Here is a 22751-nt window from a genome sequence, read left to right on the forward strand (position 1 = left end):
TGTAGCTATAGCTTTTTAAAAACAATGATAATTTTTGCTGTGTGTTCTATGGAATTACTTGACTAGCTAGCAGATTAGCAAACACTCCAATCAGAAGCTAACATGCTAGCATTCACACAGCAGTGGTGCCCCTGCAAAATGGGTAAAATCACAATCCACCATCTTGCTTCCGCTCTGATTTTATTCTGAAAGTCCTGACAGGGAGTTGTGATTCCTTTCTTTTTTACACTTCTTTCAGATGTCTGTCTGCCGCTGTCTAACACAGTTTACAAACTGTGTCAAAACCAATCTCCCTTTATGCTGAATTCATCTGGAGTATCTGTTGTACTGTTATTTATTTATGTGGTGCAGTATGTAAGTGTTTTAATTTGAAAGTTCAGTCGCTGCTTACTATCTAGGCCTGGCTAACCCCGCCTCAGGTTGTCCTGCCTGCACCAGGTCTCTGGTCTGTCAGACGGACTGTAACTCCACCATCTTGGACTGCAGCTGGTGAGAGTGGTTCTAGTTCTGCTCAGGTGGAGAACTGGTTCATGTGGAGCTACACCAAACTCACTTAGACTACAGAGCAGAACCAGAACTACTGTCTCCAGCTGCAGGTAGCAATTAACATGGTCTGGTTAGCAGAGACTGAACTTTTGAAATTAAATATCAAATATAGAATTTTTTTTCTTTCAGGGTTCATCTGAAAGTAGATCATGTGTCAAAAATAAGCCTGTCCATTTATTTAAAAAAAAAAATCATATTATCAAAATAATCTGACAGGCCAGTTTTGGCCCGTGGGCAACCAGCTGCCAACCACTGGGCTACACCCAATCAGTAAGATTTCGGCACCCCCCAGTGGTCACAAACTGTACAGGGTACCTTTAATGTCAGTCAAGTATAGAGGTGCTAAATCCACTTAAAATCTGCTGCTATCAGACAAGTATTTGTTGTAACTTCAGTTGAAGCAGCTGCTCACGGATGTTTATGGCAGACAGCTTTATAACTGTCCTCTCTGTCCATCACAGCGGGGAAGACAACAACCGACGATGAACTGGAAGAGATGCTGGAGGGAGGCAACACAGCCGTCTTCACTGCCGGGGTGAGACTCACAGTGTGTGGAGAAGATAACACAACCAGAGCCTCATCGATGAGGCAGTCAATCAATGAGACTGTCATCCTGTAAAAAACGAGCCTATAGGTCGTCTATGCAGCAGCTTATTATGACCCAGTTAGGTATTGATGCTAGGCGACATCTAGTGGTCGTAGTAATGATGACAGGAGCAAAGGGAAGTGTGGTGATGTAGTATAAAGAGAGACAAAGTCCATGTCAGGAGGAGGTTGTGGTGGATGGATGAATATGACGCAGGAGAGCGGTGTTCGATTCCCATGTTTCTATTATCCATAACCGTTTTTTGTTATTATTGTAACCATGATAACAGAGATCATCTAAAGTTGAGGAAGTACTTATTTGAACAAAATCATGATCTTTTCCTAAACTTAACCAAGCCATGGCCATTATTATAGTAACCATGGAGATGAAGCGAGGTATGCCGCTCTTGGTAGAGTCTGCGTGTTTATTATTGTAACCATGACAACCTGGGTCCAGTATGCCTGCCGCCATAGGGAAGCTATTTCAGGAGACACTCCTCTGGGTCGTATCAGAGAGTTAAAATCACCTGTGTTGTTGTTCAGGTTCTTGGAATCAATTAGTTGATTGATTTTGATAATTAGTTAATTGTTGATGTTATTTTCAAGCATCGTCCTGGTTCCTGCTTCTAAAATGTGAGACCTGGCCACATTTCCTGGTCCTCCATGACAGGAAACAAAGATCTGAAAACAAGGGATTGAGAATGAAAGTAATTGTAAGTTGCAGCTCTGAACACGACAACAGATAGTCACACAGGTGGAGTCCAGCCTCACCTACCTGCAATAGAGTGAGTAGCTGTCTGGCTCAGTGTCTAGACTGAGCAGCAGGTTGCGTCTCTGAACTACCACTGACTGTCATTAAATGTTTGAGTGTGTGAGTCATGATCTGTGCTTATGACAATGAGACAGTTCAATCTGCCTGTTTTCATACACTGTCATAATCATAATTTATTCTGCCCCCACCCAACCCCTGCAAACACACACACACAGATTACAGAGTCTAAGATCAACCAGCAGGCCCTGAATGAGATTGAGGCTCGTCACAAAGACATCATGAGGCTGGAAAGCAGCATCAAAGAGCTCCATGACATGTTTGTGGACATCGCCATGTTGGTGGAGAACCAGGTATATATATATATAGACACACACACACACACACACACACACACACAAACGACTTAAATTTACAGTGTTGAAACTGTGCGGCTTGACCTAAGATGTGCAGAGAGCTTTCTCTGATGCAACTGTTTTACACCTGGATTGCAGCCTCAAGGGACAAAACATAACACATAATGGACTGTCCAAACATGAGGTAAAGAGAGAGGGAAACTGGATTCCTCCCAAGTTTTTGGAACCATTCTGCTTACTCACATAAAGTGGTGAATGAATTTAATAAATGTCAGAATTGATGCAAAAAGTCCCTTATTAATCAGAATACCGAGTAGACTCCTGGAGTTCGTTTTTTCAGTTTCTAATGAGCATCAGTCAAACATCTTCATATAGTCTACATTTCGGCTAAACAGTGAATATCTTCTCCAAAACTCAAACCACCAGAATTCTTCATACACTCACTCAGAAAGTTTCCACTGTCACTCACAACACACTGACTGAAAAACACTAACAGGAACAAAAATGAATCAAAATTCCAGGGCTGCAATAATGACAACAAAAAACTTCAACATGTACAGTATAACTCATACTATACAGTACTGTGATCATGAATTCAGCTTCATCCACAAAGATGACTGTATCCGCAGTTTACCTGCTCCATGACTCTCTAAATGACAGTAAATCAGTGTTACAGTATCTACATGTATAGATGTGTATGTCTCTGGTTATTGAACAGACATCTTACCTGCACATATTGATACCACAGTTCTTTCACATGTTCACTAGTTACAGTGTACAACTGCTTCAAACTGAAATTGCAATCAGCTGTTTTTCAATTATTTCATTTTACTGGAAATATTCTGCTGAGATTTTCTATGTCAATATGGGTCCTGCCGAAACACATGAGTTTTGCCGTCATTCTGTTTTGCATGTGATAAGTTTTGAAAACAGTGTGTTAGCATTTGCAACATGTCCTGCAAATATATAGTGTTTAGCTGTTTCACTGACTGTCAATAGTTCTAACAATGTGACTTCAGTTTTGACCAATGATTGTTCTTTCATCTTGTGTGAGGACACTGATCTTAAAAGAAACAAAAAACTATATCACATCAGTCAGGAGGGAAGTGAAATCAACACTGATCTCAAATTGACCCATCATTTTTTCATTCCTTACTTCTTTGTCTCAGAGCAAAACAATAAAAGACACAAAGAGGTGTCAGTTAGCAAAGCAAAAACCAGGCCAAAGAAGGTTGGTAAAAATAGAGGATAAACGCATAAAAGTCAAGAATGAAAAGCAGCTAAAAGCACAGAGTCACTCCAGAGTCACCCCCAGACCTCAGCTGAAATATCTTCATCCCCGAGGATGAAATTGTTGTGCAGCCAGATAGATCACTGTAGCATTTGACTACAGCAAAACAGTGATTCACACAAAAATAGTTTATCAAACAGATTCTAATCAGTAAATCCAATGCAACAAATACTATAAATTCATAAATAAACAAAAGGGTCCAACTGGTAAAAAAATAAATAAAGTGTACAATATAAAAATCACAATGAGTTATTTAAGAAACCAATAGCAGCAGGGACAAAAGTTCTTAAACCTATTAGTTCTGTACCAGGTGTTGGTTGGACCCAGTTGCAGCACAAAACACCACAGGTAAGACTGGCAATGACTTTTGTTCACAGGAATGAGGATGAACAGGTGAGCAGCAGTGTAGTTCAGATTAATACACAGGTGAGTAGTCTATGGTGGGACACACACACACACAACACACACACACACACACACACACACACACACACACACACACACACACACACACACACACACACACACACACACACACACACACACACACACACACACACACACACACACACACACACACACACACACACACACACGATGTTGTCGAGGGAGCAGGAGGATCAGAACCAGGAAGGACCAGACAGGCGGGTAATCAGAGCCAGACGAAAGATCAGGAAACCAGCAGGGAAGTACTCACAAGATGAGCACTGCAACATCGGGGCTGGAGAACGCCAAACAGCCACAGGCAAATGGGAACCAGGAAGTGCACAGGCAGAATTTGAGGTCGGGGACAGAAGGCTGAGGCATTTACTGGGGCAGAGACAACGCAGGATGGTCAGGGATGAGCAGAGTTGATACCAGAGAATCTGTCCAAAGATGAACGCTGGAAAGTCTTGCATGAGTACAAAGAACAATCTGGCAATGAATGAGTGGACCAAGTGTCAAGTTTGTGGTTAAGCTGGACCCAAATGCAGCCAAAAACACAAGGGAGTAGGTGGAAAGAAATAATTTTAATATCAAAAAAGTGACTACTTACAACACACACAAGGAGCATGAACAGGAACCAAAAGCACTAGGTGACACGAGGAACCAGAAGTACAAGGAAGACAAGGACTTAACCGGTAACTCCGGGGACAAACACAGCAAGAACCAGAAGCTCGAGGTAACAAGGACAGGCAACACCAGGGACATGAACATACAAACGGGAGCACAGAGACTAAATAGACACAAGGGAGGCAAGGGTGATTGAACACAGGTGAAACACATTAGGGCGAGACAGACAATCACCAAACAGGGAAAAAGGACAAAGACAGGAAGTACAAACATCAAGACACAAGGAAACCACTACAAAATAAAACAGGAAGTGACAAAATCCAAACATAAACTCAAACATAAAATGTCTTGCATGGCAAACCATTACACGAAGGCTGCCTAAATACTGGCTTGATTGGAGATGGAGTGCAGCTAGGAGCAACAGGTGGGTACGGTGAGAAACACTGAAGCAGCAGGTAAGAAGCAGAGCAGGCTGTGACAAATTCTGCATCTTAGCAGTTTGTACCTGTGACTGGATGGAAGCAGTATGAACTCGAACTCGGAGACGTTTATGTCCAGGAAGGACGCGTCAATGAATTCAAACATTGCAGGACTATCATCCGGATCCATACTGCTGAGGAGCTACACAATGACCAAATCATCAGCAAACTTCAGGATGTGGCTCCCCACATAGTGGCTTTGACTAGCTGCACCAGAGTTTTTGAACTCTCTAGGTGTGATAAAATCATGTTAAGAAATGTGCATGTCTCATCAACAACCCCCCTACCTGACCTGTAAGCAAATTGGAACGGGTCTAGAATTTCATGGACCATGCTCAGAAGGGCATCCTTTACAATCCTCTCAAGTTACTTCATAATTAAAGAGGTAAGTGCTACAGGCCTATAATCGTTAGGTGACTTTGGAACTTTGTTTTTTGGCACGAGTATAATTATGGACTCCTTCCAAAGACAAGGAACCCTCCGGAGCCAGAGTGACGAAGTGAAAATAAAGCAGAAAATAATCTTCAGTAAACAACCTCCGATGCCATCAGGGCCTGGACTTTTCCTAAATTTACTGACCAAAAATGTCTCAGGACCATGTTCCCGTCAACATGCACATTGTTCTGCATAAAAGCAACATCCATCCATCCATTTTCTTCCGCTTATCCTCTAGTAGGGTCGCAGGGGGGCTGGAGCCTATCCCAGCATCTTTTCGGGCGAGAGGCGGGGTACACCCTGGACAGGTCGCCAGTCCATCGCAGGGCAAACACAGACAACCATTCACACTCACAGCCACACCTATGGTCAGAGTATCCAATCAGCCTAGTCCCCATTTGCATGTCTTTGGACTTAGTGAGGAAGCCGGAGAACCCGGAGAGAACCCACACAGGCACGGGGAGAACATGCAAACTCCACACAGAAAGATCCCGCGTCCGAGCCGGGACTTGAACCCGGAACCTTCTTGCTGTGAGGCGACAGCGCTAACCACTGCACCACTGTGCAGCCTTAGAAGCAACACAAACAGACAATTCATCACTAAAATCATGGACATTCAAACTATTATAAAACAAGTTAAATTCATTATGCAGGTCACTTCTTCTCATGCATCCCCATTATCACCCCCTCCCATGCAGGGCATGAATTACCAGATGCAAACATGTTCCCTACTTTGTCCTTATAATTTTGTTTAGCAAGCTAAGTTCCCTTTTCAGCTTTTGAAGCTCACTGAACCGGGTCATGACCCCTTTTTTGTATGATATTACATTGATTAGCTGTTTTTTTTTTACTATATACCTTTGTGGCAGTATCAGTATAGGAAATTCCCTAGGCAGATAATATGTTCGTAGGGATACGGATAAAAGTTCGATGTCGGAGGTGCATAATGTTTCACGTACAAATACCATTTTGCACTACATTTTGTTAACATAAAGGCACAAACCTCCACCAAGTGATTTATTGATTACTGTGGCGTCTCTGTTCAGCCAAAAGGGTTCACCAAACCCCTATTTTCCAAATCAGAATCAGAGTCTTGCTCTTTGAGCGTGTTTGGTCATGAGGGGAGAGTCGTACAAGAAGGTGATTAAGTGATTCAAAATGGCACCGCAGATGGCTGCCTCGGTGTGTTGGTGCGCATTGTTTTGCCTTATCTTGTTTGCTAATTCGTTTTCTGCTGTGCTACCCAGAGCTCTTTCACCACAGAAGAGCTCATAAACATCGAGGAAACAACTCCAGCGGATTTGTTTCCCACTTTCCTCACATCATCTGTGGAATTTTTGGCCATTCTGGTCAAAGGTGCTCTGACCGTTGCTAACTCAGTGAAGTGCCAGAGGAGAGGGAAACCTGCCGGTGCACTTGTGCACCTCCGACAGCCCAGACTTAGCACACCGCTACCAGGTATATTTCTCTCCAACATGAGCTCGCTGTCGAACAAACTGGATGAACTTCAGCTAATGGTGGAGAAGAACAGTGACTTCGCTTCATCTTCGTTTTTTTTGCTTCATGGAGACGTGGCTGTGTGGATCAATACCAGACTCTGCACTGCAGCTGGCTGGATTCAAACTCTTCAGAGTGGATCGCGACACAGAACTCTCTGGCAAAATGAAAGGTGGAGGAATCTGTTTCTATGCTAACAGCGGCTGGTGTAATGACGTGACAGTGATGCTGCAGCACTGTTCTTCTGACCTGGAATCATTCTTCATAAACTGCAAACCTTTCTACTCCCCTGTTAGTTCACTTCATTCATTCTGGTTGATGTTTACATTCCCCCACAGGCACGTGCAGGAGGCACAGCGTGTTCTCGCCGACCAGATAGTGTGTATGGACCCTGACTCCCTAGTTATTGTCCTCTGTGACTTTATCAAAGGAAACCTCAGGCATTAAATTTTCCAAATACAGTTCATTAAATGCCCAACCAGGGAGGGGAATATTTTGGATCACCGTTACACCACAACAGTGTTTATCATGCTGTCCCAATGGCCACTCTGACCACATCATGGTCCATCTGATTCCTACATACAGGCAGAAACTAAAATTCTGTAAACCTGTTGTGAGGACATGAAAGCAATGAAACAGTGAAGCCATTTGAGGACCTTCAGGCCTGTTTGGATTGCATTGACAGAGATGTGTTCAGGACCGCCACCAACAGTCTGGATGAGTTCACAGAGGCTATGACATCCTACATCAGCTTCTGTGAGGACTGCTGTATCCCAAAACGTGCCAGGGTGAGTTATAACAATAACAAACCCTGGTTCACAGCCAAGCTCAGTCACCTACAGTGGCAAAAGGAAGAAGCGCTCAGGAGTGGGGACAGGGACCGGTTTAAAGAGTCAAAGTACAGGTTTAGCAAGGTGGTGAGAGAAGCTAACTCTTTGTGTCACTCCCCTCTGGCAGGAGGCTGCGGTCATTTCTATTTATTCTTTTCTCCATATTTCTTCACATTTTATTGTAAATATTCTATTTTATTTGATCTAATTGTTAATTATTTCTACTTATATCTAAACTGCACTGCTTACTAGTTTTCATCTTTGTTTATATTTCTTTTGTTCCTACTATGTTTATTGTTATTGATATGCACCAAAACACCATGGTGGGAGACCATCTGAGGCCCACCTGCCGGTGGTAGGATGACAACAGGTACAAAGCCTGAGTTTGTAAAAGAATAAGCAGCTAACCGAAAGTTAGGCCATAAAAATACGTTTTAGGTTTAGATATGAAAGTCTGAATGGAGTCAGACAGTCTGATATCAGCAGGGAGGTTGTTCCAGAGCAGAGGGACCTGATAGGAAAAGGCTCTGCAGCCAGCTGATGTCTTTTTAACTCTGGGAACAGACAGGAGCCCTAAATTCTGGGCCAGAGAGCACAAGAGTATAAGGTTTAAGCAGATCACACAGGTATGAAGGAGCAAGTCCATTTAGAATCTTATATGACTCAAAAGAACCTTAAAGTGTGATCTGATATGGACAGGAAGCCAATGAAGGGAAGCTAAAATTGGTGCAATATGGTCAAATTTTCTGGATTTGGTAACAATTTAAGCTGCAGCATTCTGAACCATTTGAAGACTTTTAATACGAGCGTGTGGAAGGCCAGAAAATAAAATGTTAGAATAATAAAGTCAAAAGACCGAATCCTAGCTATGTTATGTAGATTAAAAAAGACACTTTTGGTGATTTTTGGCTGTCAGACAATGAGAAATCACACAGTTATCAAGAGTTACTGTTATTTGATCAAACTGGTGTCTATTTCAGGTCGGGCCAACAACCAGCATCTCAGTTTTGTCTGAATTTAGGAGCAAAAAGTTACGAGACATCCAGCTTTTCACAGCAGGCAAATAGACCTCTAAATTCGTAATTTGAGAGGAATCATCAGCCTTTATAGGCACATACACCTGAGTATCGTCAGTATAACAATGGATATTAATTTCCATGACAGTGAAAAATTTGACCAAGAGGCAAAATATATAGAGAGAAACACAGAGGGCCAAGAACAGAGCCAAGGGGTACTATACCAGGGGTATAGGAGACACACTGTGTTCTGTCAGATAAGTAGGACTTTAACCAGGTGAGGGCCAGTCCAGAAACACCAAATTTGCTTTCAAGTCAGTCTAAGAGAATACAATGATCTATAGTATCAAAAGCTCTACTGAGATCCAGGAGGAGCACAGAGGTGGAGTCCGAATCCATAGAGATCAGAAGATCATTTACTACTTTAGTGAGCGCTGTCTCAGTGGAGTGACAGGCTATTGGACATATGAGACTAAAGCTCCTGAGATACATCTTTTTCCAGTGCTTATAGAAAAGAAAGAAAGGTTTGAGACTGGTCGATAAATATTTAAAGATCCTGGATCAAGGTGTGGTTTTTTTAAGTAAAGTTTAACCACAGTAGGCTTAAAGCTACTGGGAACAGTGCCAGAAGTGAGTGTAAAAATAATAAAGTTCAGCACTGAAAGTCCCAGAGGTCTTTGGAGAGTTTAGCTGGTAGAGGGGCCAGTAGACAGAAAATTTTATAAAGGAGAGGTTAAGAGGGATTCAATGTAATGCTCTGCTGGTTCTGTAGAAGCTGGAAAAGAGGTGATTTTATGTCTAATCTTGTCTATTCTATTACGGAAAAATTCTAGAAAGTCATGGGCTGTAAAGGGCGAGCAGCTAAGAGACGGCTGCTGCTGAGTGAGTTTAGCTACAGTGTCAAAAAGAAATCTATGATTGTGTTTATTCTTACTGATTAACTGAGAGAAGTAGGCTGCTCTAGCAGTGGAGAGAGCACACTTGTATTTTAACACATACTTGTGCTGCATATTTTGATTTGCACCATTTATTCTCCAATCTCCTGCAGGATTTTTTCAGGGTTGGTGCTTCTTCAGTAAACCACGGTGTAGACCTCTTTAACCGTCTGGTTTTAGTGATGAGAGAAGCAACTGAGTCCAAGACGCTAGACAGAGCTGTGTTTAATTTACTAGTACAACAGTCAGTTGCTCAGCAAGAGCAGCTACAGTTGCTGAACCAATGTGTTGTGTGGTAAATACATTTGAGCTAGTATTGTGAAGACAGGCTAATGTTGCTTCAAACTTGATAAAAAAGTGATCAGAGATTGCAGAAGTGAGGGGAGAGACAGTCAGACTAGAGACCTCAATTCCACGGGATAGGATCAAGTCTAAAGTGTTGCCATTAAATTAAGGTGGTTCAGCCACAAACTGGGTGAAACCAAAAGTGTCAATAATTGCTGGAAAGACTTTACTTAGAGGATCTCAGGCCTTATTTAAATGAATATTAAAGTCACCAATAATTGTAATGTTGTCAGTGTCAGTGACAAGACCTGGGATAAATTCACCTAATTCTTCTAAAAACTGTGAATAAGGGCCTGATGGTCTGTAAAGTACCACAAGGTGAATTGGTGGTGGTCTGTCATCCTGGAGAGGGCTGATGTTAGCTGATGTAGAAGGTTTCAATATAAGAGCCTCGAAAGAGTTAAAGGTTACTTCCCATTTAGTCATTAGCCTGAAATCTGATTTATAGATTAAAGCCACACCCCCACCTTGCTTAGTGGCTCAAGCAGCATTATTAAAATCAGGTGGGGAAGCCTCAATAAGAGGAATGATAACATTTGGTTTAAACCATGTTTCACAGTGACCAATAATATCCAGCTTATGCTCAAGAATCAAGTCCTTTATTAGTAATGTTTTACTGGACAGTTTTCTAATGTTCAGGAAATCAAATTTCAGGGTCCTGTTAAGGCTGGAGTTGTCAGCAACAGGCTGGTCCGTAAGGTTTCTGGTAAATAAAGCAAGCAAAGTAAGAAATTTTTTTATCTTATTTTGGAAGGAAAAATCTAGAGGGCCTGTGAATGTGACAGTGTGAGGACACAGTAGTGATTCGGTTTTGGAGAAATGTGTCAGATGCTTTGTGAGACACTTCATTGCCACAGGTTATAGGAATGGTGACCAATGTGTGGAGATTTGCATGTTCAAGAGACTGATGAGTAGTACGGCGGGAGAGGGAGACAGTCTCAATATTATAAATGTGGCTGTCAGGCAGATAGTATAGATTATGGGGATTTCCCTCCCTAGACTTCGATGCTAGACTAGTGGACTCCAAAACCGCACTTCCTATAACTCCACCAGGCTCTCTAATCACCTGCGACCTGCTGAGCACTACGTCCCTAGTGTCAAACCTGCTGTAAACACCTTTTTCTATATTACTAAACAAAACAGCAGCGCCTTTTCTGGTAGGATGAAGTTCCATCTGCTTTCAGCAGGTCAGGGCAGCCCCAGAAAGAAAGCTAGTTATCTACAAAACTATATCCCTGCTCTCTACAGTGACAGACCAGCCAACAGTTCAGAGATATAAGCCTACTGTAAACCTCGTCTTTAGTACCCTGCATGGGTAAGGGACCAGAGACAATTAATCGACGCAGAGTCATCTTTCTGGCAAACTCAAACGTCCTAGCAAGGCTAACTTTTGTGACCTATGACTGCTTCATCCTTACGTTGTTGGCGCCAACATGAATAACTACATGGTTGTAGCTGGAGCTAGTGGTCGGACACGTCTCTCTAGTAGAGACACCCTGTCTGTGAAAGTGGAACAGCCAACAAAAGCCATAGTTACAACAGCGAGGTAGCGTTAGCTGAAAGGCTAGTGGAATAGCCTAAGCTAGGCTAGCAAGCTAAGCAAACAACCAACTACTTAAAAAGAGAGAATTCTGTTTAAGATCCCAGGTGGGCTGAATCTAACACCGAATGAAGTTAGAAGATAGTGACAGTTAACCAATCAATTGTAGAATCAGAGAGATTTAGAGGATATAGAGTAAGGAGAGTCAGGAAAGACAGCAGAGAGCTGTTATCAATCTCACAGAAAATTTTTGCATCACAGGAAGCAGTGTCACAGGATGTCCATAAGCTCTTCTCAAGACTGAGCTTAAAGGAGACATATTATGCTCCTTTTCAACAAGTTTGAATAAGTCTCAGAGGTCCCCAAAAACATGTCTTTGAAGCTTCTTGCTAAAAAATCCACTCCGATCCTATATTTCAGCATGCCTGTAAACCCCAGCCTTGTTCAGAAGAGGCTGTTTCTGTGGCTGTAGCTTTAAATGCAAATGAGCTGTGCCTGACCACGCCCCTCTTCGGAAGGGGATGCGGCTTGGGCTTCTGGCGCCATGCTCTAATGTTTACGGTGACCTTGACCGGCGACCTGGCGTCGGAAGCGCTTTGGTTCAACCGCACGACTTTTATCCAGAATCTGACCCAGAGGGAGAGGCACCTGAAGAAGTTCAAACTCTACAACTGCAGCAGGACGTTTCTGAATGGTTGGTAACCAATTTTGTATATTTTGACATTACATTTTCAGTTTGTTGATGTGTGCTGGCACACAGTTACTAACATGTAGCTAGGTAGCTAATGCTAACTGTTACTGTCTCGTCATTACTGGGAGCTCTTTTGGTAAATAAGCGTTATTGTGAATTGTGTAATGTAGTTATCTGTCATGCCTCCTTAGATATACTTTTACAGTCTATGAAAATGTTTGTTGTATGTGACATCTTCCTTTATGTAGTAAATTTATTTTGTGTATAACATAAAAGCTGTAAATCAGCATAAACATGTCTGACAGCAACACTAATCTTTAGTAAAAGACTAAACTGTGCAGTTTCTACACTACATTGTTGTCAAGCTCCACATTATATGCAATAAGTGACATGTTATAAATTACCTCTGTTATATGCGCTTGATATGTAGCCAACCTTACTTCTTACCCACCTTAGCTCCACTGTCTGCCAGTTTTTGAATTTCATAAGCTTTATATTTTGGTGAATGTTTCCATTTTTCTCTATATTTTGGACAGGTGCTCCTGTGGAAACTGTGCAACAGAAGCTGAGAACATCTGCTGCTAGGAGATACCACAGGTAGCATTCTCACTGGACAAACTAATCAGTAATTTGTTTCGATTACATTTATAATAAACCATAGCATTTACCATTTGTAATTCACTGTAGGTTACCAGACGGCTATGGGAGATCAAGGAAGATTTACCATGTATGGTCGGCCGTCCTGGGTTGGAGCCGCTCTGCCTCAATGTGTTCTGCCTGCAACATGTACCGCACTGACTATGGTACTTTACGGTTGAGAGGAATACACCAGTACGTTTTGTTTCTTTGTAAAAACATAGTTTCAATCTAAATAAAAGATGTTAGGCAGTCTTGTTTTACTTCAGTGCATAATTTTACAATGGTAATAACACACCACAAATGGAGTAACACACCCTCAAATAAATTAGTTTAGCTGATCTTTGATTTGTAAAGTTATTCTATCAGCAGATAGTGTGCATATAATATATGAATTCAGAGGAGTCATTTCTTTAGTAACAATCAAGCATTTATTTATATCAAATGAGGCACTTATAATCAGTGATAATAAAAAAAACTGTAGGATTCACTGGATCCATAAAAACAAATTGTGAGACACAACATAGATATGTGTTTGCAAGACTAAATGCCCTGTCCAGTTGTTTTAGTCGGTACAGGTATCTAGCCTATAGGAGCTTTGTGAGCTGGTGCTGGGGCTTCCATGGTCACAGAATCTTGGTCGTCATTCCAGCCTGCGTGGTCCTACACATCCATGCCATGTTTCCTGACACCACAGGACAGTACGTGAGTTTTAGACTGCCCCATGATAGAACCGGAACACAGAGCTGGATATGACCTCCTCCTTCTCAGGCCGCTCGAACTGTGCAGTGAGGTCCTCTGGGATGGGGATGGCCAAAGCAGCTTCTGTGTATGGTCCCAAGTCAAAAAAGACTTTTTCAAATATGAGGTCCACCACATTCCCTGTTTGATAAAACACAAAAGATTTAGTTTACATTTTTCACTTTTTTTTTTTTTCTTTGACTTTCAATGACTGAAAGTCTGTTTCTAACTACCTCCTGACATTTTCTTTACTGTATTTTGTTGTTGGTGGAACTGTCATAACATTATACGTGCAATACTTAATACAATGTGTACAAAACATTTTTTTGTTGAAAAATAAAATAATATAACACTTATAGAATGTCGGCTCAGTCTTAACTGGTGTAGCTCTGCATTCTCCCTTCATGGCCTTTGGAAATTGGACCTTGAACAGTGGTTCACCTTCTTTTGTTTGGGCTTGTGGTCGGTCAGCATTTTCATTGTAGGACATGGCAGCCAGGTAGAGTCTGGAGGTACAGTAAAGAGAAAATCAAAGATGTTAATATTGACAGAAACCTTAGCCTACACACTCTCACAAGTTGTAAGTAACCACAGCTTCATTTACCTGCACATTATTCCAAGACTGATAAGTGATTGTTAGGTTTATCAAGAGTAGATGCACTTCAGATGGCTACAGACCTGTACTTCTGATGTGAGGCTGAAGAGTCTTCAAGGATAACTGTGTGCCTACAGTGGGTCAGTCTGGCATGCAACATCCCCTGTTGCAGGAAGCTGTATAGATGCACTTGATGTGCTGGCCTGAACAGAGGAAACAGAGGTTACACCAACATCTCCTCAAATGTGTAGTTATGGCAACAGCTGCAAGCAGTGCAAAAATGATAACAACAAATGAACTCAATTATGTGTAAATTGGGTTGTCAATAGCTTGTAAATGCTGCAAATAGCTCACTATATGTGCAAAATGCAAAAAATGTGTATTATAGACTATCCCCTTTCACATATTCCCTTTAACTCTGCGCTTATCTAGATATTCCCTACAGACACTGTATCTGTAAACATGATATAAACGTTAAAACGGACATCATAAGGCATGACTCTCAATACTAACTTTCACAGCACTAATAAACAAGCCCAGACACCTATGCTAATCGCTGCAAAGCCTATTTTTAGTCCGAATTTTACCGGCTTGACTTTACAGACAGCTACAACGCCTTTCAAGTGTGATAAAGTTAGCAGGGTGGCTCTAATCAACGTCACACAGCGACACCAGGCAGAAGAATTGCATACAATCTTTACCCAGCAATACCTGGCTGTGTGGACGAGGCAAAACGTTAGCCACATTAGCTGCCATGCTAACAACACACGCAAGAGGCTCTCATGTACATACAGTAAAGCAACATAAAATGGTGAAACTTACAGCTCCCAGGTTTGAAGTTGGGTCTCGGACAGTCGGTGCTGATCCGTGCTTTATAATCCTGCATTGTACTGGCCCTCGTTGAGAAAGCAGTCCGACGTCAAATGGCCTGGTACAACTCCTGAAGTGTCCATCAAAAATAAAATAAAACAAATCTACTGGGTCTTCAGATCCTCAGGCGTAGGGGGTAAAAAAGACTTCTTTGTTGGTTTGTACAGTCAACAACTGAGCAACGAGCGTGCTTCGCTCGTACCTTCGACATAGTTTTACCGGAGCCGTGATGCGAGGGAGTAAACGATAGCGGCTGCAAGGCGGATTCAGAGGAACACACACCTAGCTCGGGGAGTGTCACCCACCTGGGGGGAGGTGTTATTTCCCTTCATGACGACATCAAGGGAAAATCTCCAATTGGCCTGTGTGAGCACACATTTTCTGAAAGGTGGAGCAAGCAAAAGACGGAGAGGATGGACTTTTCTCATGTTTGGGGGTTTGTAGACAGGCCGGGGACACATATTACTGATAGAAAACCATGGAAAAGTGCATTTTGCATAATATGTCCCCTTAAAGGAAAGCCCCAGGAGCTGATGGTATCTCCCCAGCCACACTGAGACACTGTGCCACCCAGCTATCACCAGTGTTCTCAGCCATCTTCAGTCAGTCCATCTCTGAATGCAGGGTTCCACCCTGCTTCAAATCATCCACAATTGTCCCGGTTCCAAAGAGGGACACGATCACATGCCTGAATGACTACAGACCTACTGCTCTGACATCTGTAGTCATGAAGTGCTTTGAAAGATTCATCCTGTCCTTCCGCCAATCAATCACTGACCCCCTGCTGGACCTGTATCAGTTTGCCTACAGAACTAACCGTTCTGTGGACAATGCTTTCAACCTCAGCCTTCACCACATATTACTGCACTTGGACACACCCAGTTCCTATGCCAGAGCCCTTTTCATAGACTTCAGCTAAGACTTCAATACTATCATCCCCAACCACACCAAGCTACACCCTATCTATGAGTGATTTACAGACTTTCTAACCAACAGGATGCAGCAGGTGTGGCTTGGCCCCCACATGTCTGCCCCTCTCACCACCAACACTGGAGCTCTGCGAGGCCATGTCCTCTCCCCATATCTTTTCTCCCTGTACACCAAAGACTGCACCTCCAGCCACCCCTCCATCAAGCTGGTCAAGTTTGCTGATGAAACCATGGTCCAAGGCCTCATCAAGGACAATGATAAGTCAGCCAACAGGGACACAGTGTCTCAACTCACAGCATGGTGAACAGACAACAACTTGGAGCTCAAAGTCAACAAGACAGTGGAGACACCATCCATTTCTCATCAACATCTCAGCTGTAAAGGTGGTGGAATCTGTGATGTACCTGGGCACCACCATTACCTTGCGACCTGAAGTGGGTGACACACTCATCAAAGGTCATCAAGCGAGCCCACCAGAGGATGTACTTCCACAGGCTAGTCCGTAAGATGAATGTCTCCCCAAAGGTTCACTCCCAGTTTTACAGAGCTGCCCGCCATAGAGAGTGTTCTCACCTCCTCAATGACTGTGTGGCACCCTGCAGCCACTGCCCACACCAAGCACAGACTGGACCACATTGTGCACACAGCTACCAGGCTCACAGGCTAGGAGCAGCTGCCTATGCGTGAACTGCATGACACCAGGGCCAGGACACGGGCCAACAGGATGCAGACCGAACTCACCCAGCCTACTGCCTCATTAAAAGACTCCCATCTGGCTGTAGGTTCTGCTTCATCAGGACCATAACCACAAAACACCAGAGTAGATTCTTTGCAGGTGCCATCACTCTCCTCAACAACCCATCCTAGTCACCCAATTGCATCCCCCCCACCCCCCACCCCCAACTGTGCAATACAACTGAACTCAAAACAGCAACACTTAACCGTGCAATAATTTGCAGTGTAATTGTATTGTATTTCTTAACTTAAGATTTTATGTTGTTTTAATTGAATGTTTTATGTTTGTTCCTGCCCTCTTGCCCTTATATCACCAAGTCAAATTCCTGTGTACTGTGTACATTTGGCGAATAAAGCGATTCTGATTCTGATTCTGATTGTGATAACTACTGTCTCTGATGTAGCATATACAGATTTATTTCTCAGCACCTGTCACAGCAGGGAGTCAGACGTGCTGCAGTGTGCTGCATCAGTCTTTAGATTCACTCAATCAAACTAAAATAGAAAACTATACTTCTTTATTAAAAATATTTCTGATCTGGCCCTGACAGTCTTCTGCAGACACGTCCACATGTCCAGCATCACTGTGTCCAAGAGTTGGAGTTTATACAGTTTTACTTCTTTTTATATGTAGATGCAGCAAAAAAACTACAGCGATTTAGTTTGAACCATAAATGTACCGGTGTTGACACAACTACGTGACCATGTGTAAAATATAAAGTAAACACATAGAGGTTTTGGTGGTGTCTGACTGACTGTCTGTCTAACTGTCTGTTTGTCTGTCTGTCTAACTGTCTGACTGTTTGTCGGTGTGTCAGTGTGTCTGTCTGTCGGTGTGTCTGTCTGTCTGTCTGTCTAACTCGCTGTCTGCCTGTCTGTCTGCCTGTCTGTCTGTCTGTCTATCTGTCTGTCAAATTGTCTGTCTGTCTTTCCAACTGTCTGTCTGTCTGTCTGTCTGTTGGTCCTTGTATGTTCTTGTCTATCACATTACTCCATCTTGTCCCGCCCACCTCCAGGGTGGCATGATTGACAGGATCGAGAGTAACATGGACCAGTCAGTGGGATTTGTAGAGAGGGCGGTGGCCGACACCAAGAAAGCAGCCAAATACCAGCAGGAGGCACGCAGGGTAAGTTGATTCAACAGCAACATGGATGTAATGACCTGCTGAAACATTGTTAAAGGTCCATACAGTCTGAAGATAGAGTACATGTGTTGTTTGATTATAAAGCAGGTCTAGGTTCAATGTTAACACTGTGAAAGTTTCAAAGCGCTCAGTGCACAGAGAGATGCACGCATCTTGTATTCAGAAACTGAGCCTTAAAACCAGCTGTCAGGACTTCTGGAGCTTTGTGATGTCACAACAAAGCAGTCATCAAGCCCCACCCACCTGGACCCACCATCCAACCTTGCAGAATTTCGTTTCTCTGACTGTTTACCTGAAATCTGCTATAGTTTACACTCAGAAAACAGTCAGCCAATCAGAAAATAGGTTCAAAGCCTGACAGTACAATCAGTGTTTTGTTGCATTAGTACATTTTGAGATGTGACATTAACTTTTGTACTGTGTTGGTAAAGTGTTTTGAAAAAGTCATGTAATAATAATAATAATTATTGCCGCAAGCGGCAATTCGCAGGTTCTAACCATTCTGCGCTCATTTGCAGTGAAATTGTAGCTAATTAATGCTTTGGTAGACCTACTCACTATAAGAAACTGAAGATATCTATCAAGTTTTATGATGATGAACAAATGTTGCCCTTTACAAAGACATTTCAGTCAATGGCGTGTTTTTTTGAGCGATCTTGCTCATTTGTAAAAGAAATGTACCTCTCAGTCACCTAAGGCTGTATACCAAATCTGGCATTGATAAAGTAAAAATTCGGAACATTCTATTCATGTTACTGTTTTTAATGTTATGCTAATTAGCTCCATACCCACAATGGTAGTCGCTATTATCACAGAGGTTATTTAAAGAGACTATTGAGCTGTGAGGTACATTTGAAGACAATAGGACTCTCAGTGTGGCGAGTGCAACCTTTCAAATTTTGTACAATTTCAACTCTTAATTATACCGCCACCATATGGCCGAATGGGATAATATTTTTCATCAATCAATATATGGCACTTCAGATTTTTGTTAATACTCACCTTCAGAACATGTGTACCAATTTTGGTAAAAATCTGTTCACCAGATTTGTAGGTATGTATTTTTGGCATTTATGGCGCCCTCTAGAGGTCAGGATCAGGTAAGCCTATTCCCTGTTGCGGAACATAGATATGGACCAAGTTTCATAATGATAGGACTAATGGTTAATGAGTTATGGCCAATATTAAGTAAGCCCCACCTTTTGCAAAGATATTTTACTTGATGGCGGCTATATTTTATCACTGATCTTGCTCATTTATAATAGAAATTTGTATATTCATCTCCCAAGGCTGTATACTACAATTTGGGTTAGGGTTTATAATCTCAAAATTCATAAAGTTCTTTTCATTTTACTGTTTTTCAAATTTGCAAAAAAAATTATCCAGGCGCACTTTAATGGTCCAGGGGCTCTTTTGTAGAGCACACTGAGCTGGACTTGTGTCAAATTTCAAGTCTATCAGACAGTGTGAGGGGCGTGGCCTTTTGAAAATTACTCTTTTGAGCCATAATTACAGAGCCACCATGTGGCCGATTGCATTCATACTTCTTGGGCCAGTAGCGCACATCATTTCCAGTTATGTGGCCAAGTTTCGTGTTTCTCGTTCATTCCAGCTCACGGCAATCTGAGCCAAGGCAGAAGATAATAACAATAATAATAATAATAATAATAAACCTGAGCAAAAACAAAAGGGTTCTAGAACCCTAATAAACAGCTGTTTTACTCTGAAGTTGGTGGTTTAGACACTTCTGTGGTTCACTCTTACAGGGTGGAGAAAAACAGGACCAGGTCTTGAACCATTTGCGTCTGGTCTTGCCCCCCTCCTAAATTCAGATTGTTGTGTTGTGCTGCTCTGTCTAGGATTTGTTCGGACTGATGTTAAGAGCAAAGTTGTGGGGGGGGTTGTCATCTAACACCATCTTCCTGTCTGTGTCTGCATCCAGAAACAAATGATGATCTTCTGCTGCTGTGTGATTTTGGCCCTGGTCCTTGGGTCATTTGTCTACAGCTTCATCAAATAGAGATGCTGCAGGAGGCCGCCCACCAGCTGAGTCCACAGTAGAGGATGGGTCAGAGCCTGGGCTCAGTTCACTGTCAGTACAACTCATTTACAGTAGAAATAGAGGTTCCACATGTTTGCATTCAGACTCAGTTATTTCTGTACCTTTATCAGGGTGCTCCACATTAATATTCAGTTTCAGTGCTGTCTGTGAATAATTAGTTATGTCAAAATGGAACTGAGCTCTCAAGCAGTGGTTCCCAACCTGTGGGTCAGGGCCGCAAAGGTATTGCAAGTGGGGCGACAAATTGTTTGAAACTAATTATCTTTCTAAAAAATGTTGAAAAACTTAAAGCCAATGATAGGAACTCTTATATTGTTGTCTGCCAGACCATATCATATACTTGTTTGTATCTGGGTCTGATGCAATCCTGAAAGTTATCATTAAAATAAAAAGTGCTCTGAGAACATATTATTTGGCTCCTGTATTGTTATGGTGTCAGATAAGGGCAACCAACATTGTTGAGATTTTTAAGTGGGCCAAGAGTTGGAAAAGGTTGGAAACACTGCTTTAGAGAATTTCCACTAACCATGCTGCTGAATGGTCTTAGAAGAGATTTATCCGCCTCATACAGTCAGCATTCATGGAAAGCTGCAGAACTCATGGAGGGCCATATGATGCAGGAAATAAAAGTATTAGAGACACTTTTAAGTTCAAATACACCGTGTCAGAATGACTGCAGGGGAACCAACAGACTAGTCCCAACAAAAACCTTGAACATTATAGGCTTCAGAAATGTGAGATGTACAGTAGAGCTGTTGTAGTGGATTGGTTGGGTCATATAGCTTATGAAGTGAAAAATCAGTGTGTCTCCTTTAGAAACTGGTCAGAGAAAATGCTCCACAATCAACAGGCGTAATTTGAATGTGAAACACGTCTATCGTCTGTGGCTCTGACCTCATTATGATTACTACTGCAGTGTTCATGAACCTGAGAGGTGTTAGGTGCAGGATCTGTCGTTAACGCTGGTGCACATGTGTAGGACTTTTCAGGAGTGTTGATTTTAGCCAAATAGTTTAGTTGATGAGCTAAATCTGCAGAGGGAAAAAAGAGAGAAACCGAACCAGATGGTGGCAGTAGATGAAAGGTGACTGGGTCTATTGGCAGTTTGTTGTTTGCCAGCAGGATGTCTTGTTTGTTTTTATTTACCCCTTTTACATATAAAAAACTGTCCTCATGTGTAGGCTCTGTTTGTATCCCAGTCTCCATTTCACTTCCAACACTGTTGAAGCTGAAAGAATTCCGCAGGTGAACTTGTATCTCACATGATTGAAGTGGTGAAGGATCTTTTCTCACATTATTGTTAAATCCAAGAAACAAGTGAAATGTGTTCTCAGTGAGTCCAGAGTGAATAGCAATGGCTGTTGGCATGTGAGTGAGTGAAAGCTCAACCCTTTAGCAGGAGTACGTCACACTGTCTGTCATCATGATGCATCTTTATGAAGTCAGTATCGTAAGAATTGAGACAGCTGTCATTATGCTTTTGTACTTGTGTCTATTTGTGTTGTGATGTCCTACTGTGCCAATACTTATGCTATCGACTGCATCTAACGATACAATTCATATCATGTTGTGGATAAGCACCTGCTGTGACTGCTGTGTCAAATCATGTTTCAATTTAATGAAAGGAGGAAGCCACTTTCCTTCAAGAATCACAGATTGGGATGTTGAACTGATTAACAGATTATTGATAGCAGATCCTGTATGACCTGAGAATAGAAGTAAATTCTGTAGGTGTCATATTAGAAAAATGGAAATAAACACACCCCTGCTTTATTTGATTACACTGACTACACTGCCTTGGAGGTGTTTTACTGCTTCAGGTCTTAATTACTTGTGTATTTATTACAACAATCGCTTTCATTTTTAATATTTTTTTTAAAGGACTACATCTGTATTTCAAACGAGGCCACTCTTGTTTCATGCCATGGCTTGACTTTGGTTGGTCTTTGACATTTGCATCCTTCCTTTCACATGTAGGCAGCTACACTGACACCTCAGCTCACTCTTGCAGTGACAGACCACTCTTGTAATCCAGATTCAGATTTTATCTTCTGCAGTTTTAGCCTCAGTGTCCACAGGCTTGAAATGAGCATCAGTCTACCACTCAGTGGTAGACACATTTAAATGGATAAAATGTGTGTCCCAAAAATAAGATAACGTAATATCTTTCCACCTACAACCTGGGTTGCTGGATCAGCAGTGGGTGTCCGCATGACAGTAGCAGGAGGACTGCGCTGCCAGCTCTCCCTCCTAGAATGATTCAAACACTCTGTCTGAAATGTGCATTGACGAGGACATGTTGTAAATTGGGTGGGACAACTGGTCAACCATGGTTCAATCAGAGAGGCCACTTGTTAGTTTGTGTGACATTTGGTGGAAATTACATGTAGAGTGACTGTGTGTGTCCTTCTCTTCCTGCTTACATTCAAGGCCAGTCACTTTGTAGCAGTTTATAAGGGAATGTATTCCGTTGTAAAATAACGTCTTTTGTAGCTCTGTCCCACTGACGGAAAATAAAAAATCAGTCTGTCATATGTTTTTGCTTATGAGTGTTCATTTATATTCTGTTTCGTTCCGTAAAGCGCGTTAGTTTGGCGTGTGCCTCTGGCTCGCCGTACTCGAGCCGTGCGTGTTTGAAAGACAAGTCGCGGCCACCAATCACAGGAGCC

The 22751-nt window shown here is 42.3% G+C and overlaps 1 protein-coding gene across 1 annotated transcript in view; it reads left to right on the top strand.

Moving 5' to 3' along the window:
- Positions 1–20791, top strand: part of stx3a (syntaxin 3a) — a 27167-nt gene extending 6376 nt beyond the window's left edge. Inside the window, exons 7-10 of the mRNA XM_056372074.1 lie at positions 1008–1081; positions 2119–2253; positions 17892–18002; positions 19963–20791. Coding sequence (XP_056228049.1) covers positions 1008–1081; positions 2119–2253; positions 17892–18002; positions 19963–20040 — 398 coding nt within the window. The 3' untranslated portion in view covers positions 20041–20791. The remainder of the gene's footprint in view (positions 1–1007; positions 1082–2118; positions 2254–17891; positions 18003–19962) is intronic.
- The last annotated feature ends 1960 nt before the right edge of the window (positions 20792–22751 follow it).

Source organism: Seriola aureovittata, chromosome 3 (genome assembly GCF_021018895.1).
Source record: "Seriola aureovittata isolate HTS-2021-v1 ecotype China chromosome 3, ASM2101889v1, whole genome shotgun sequence".
Classification (NCBI taxonomy): Eukaryota; Metazoa; Chordata; class Actinopteri; order Carangiformes; family Carangidae; genus Seriola; species Seriola aureovittata.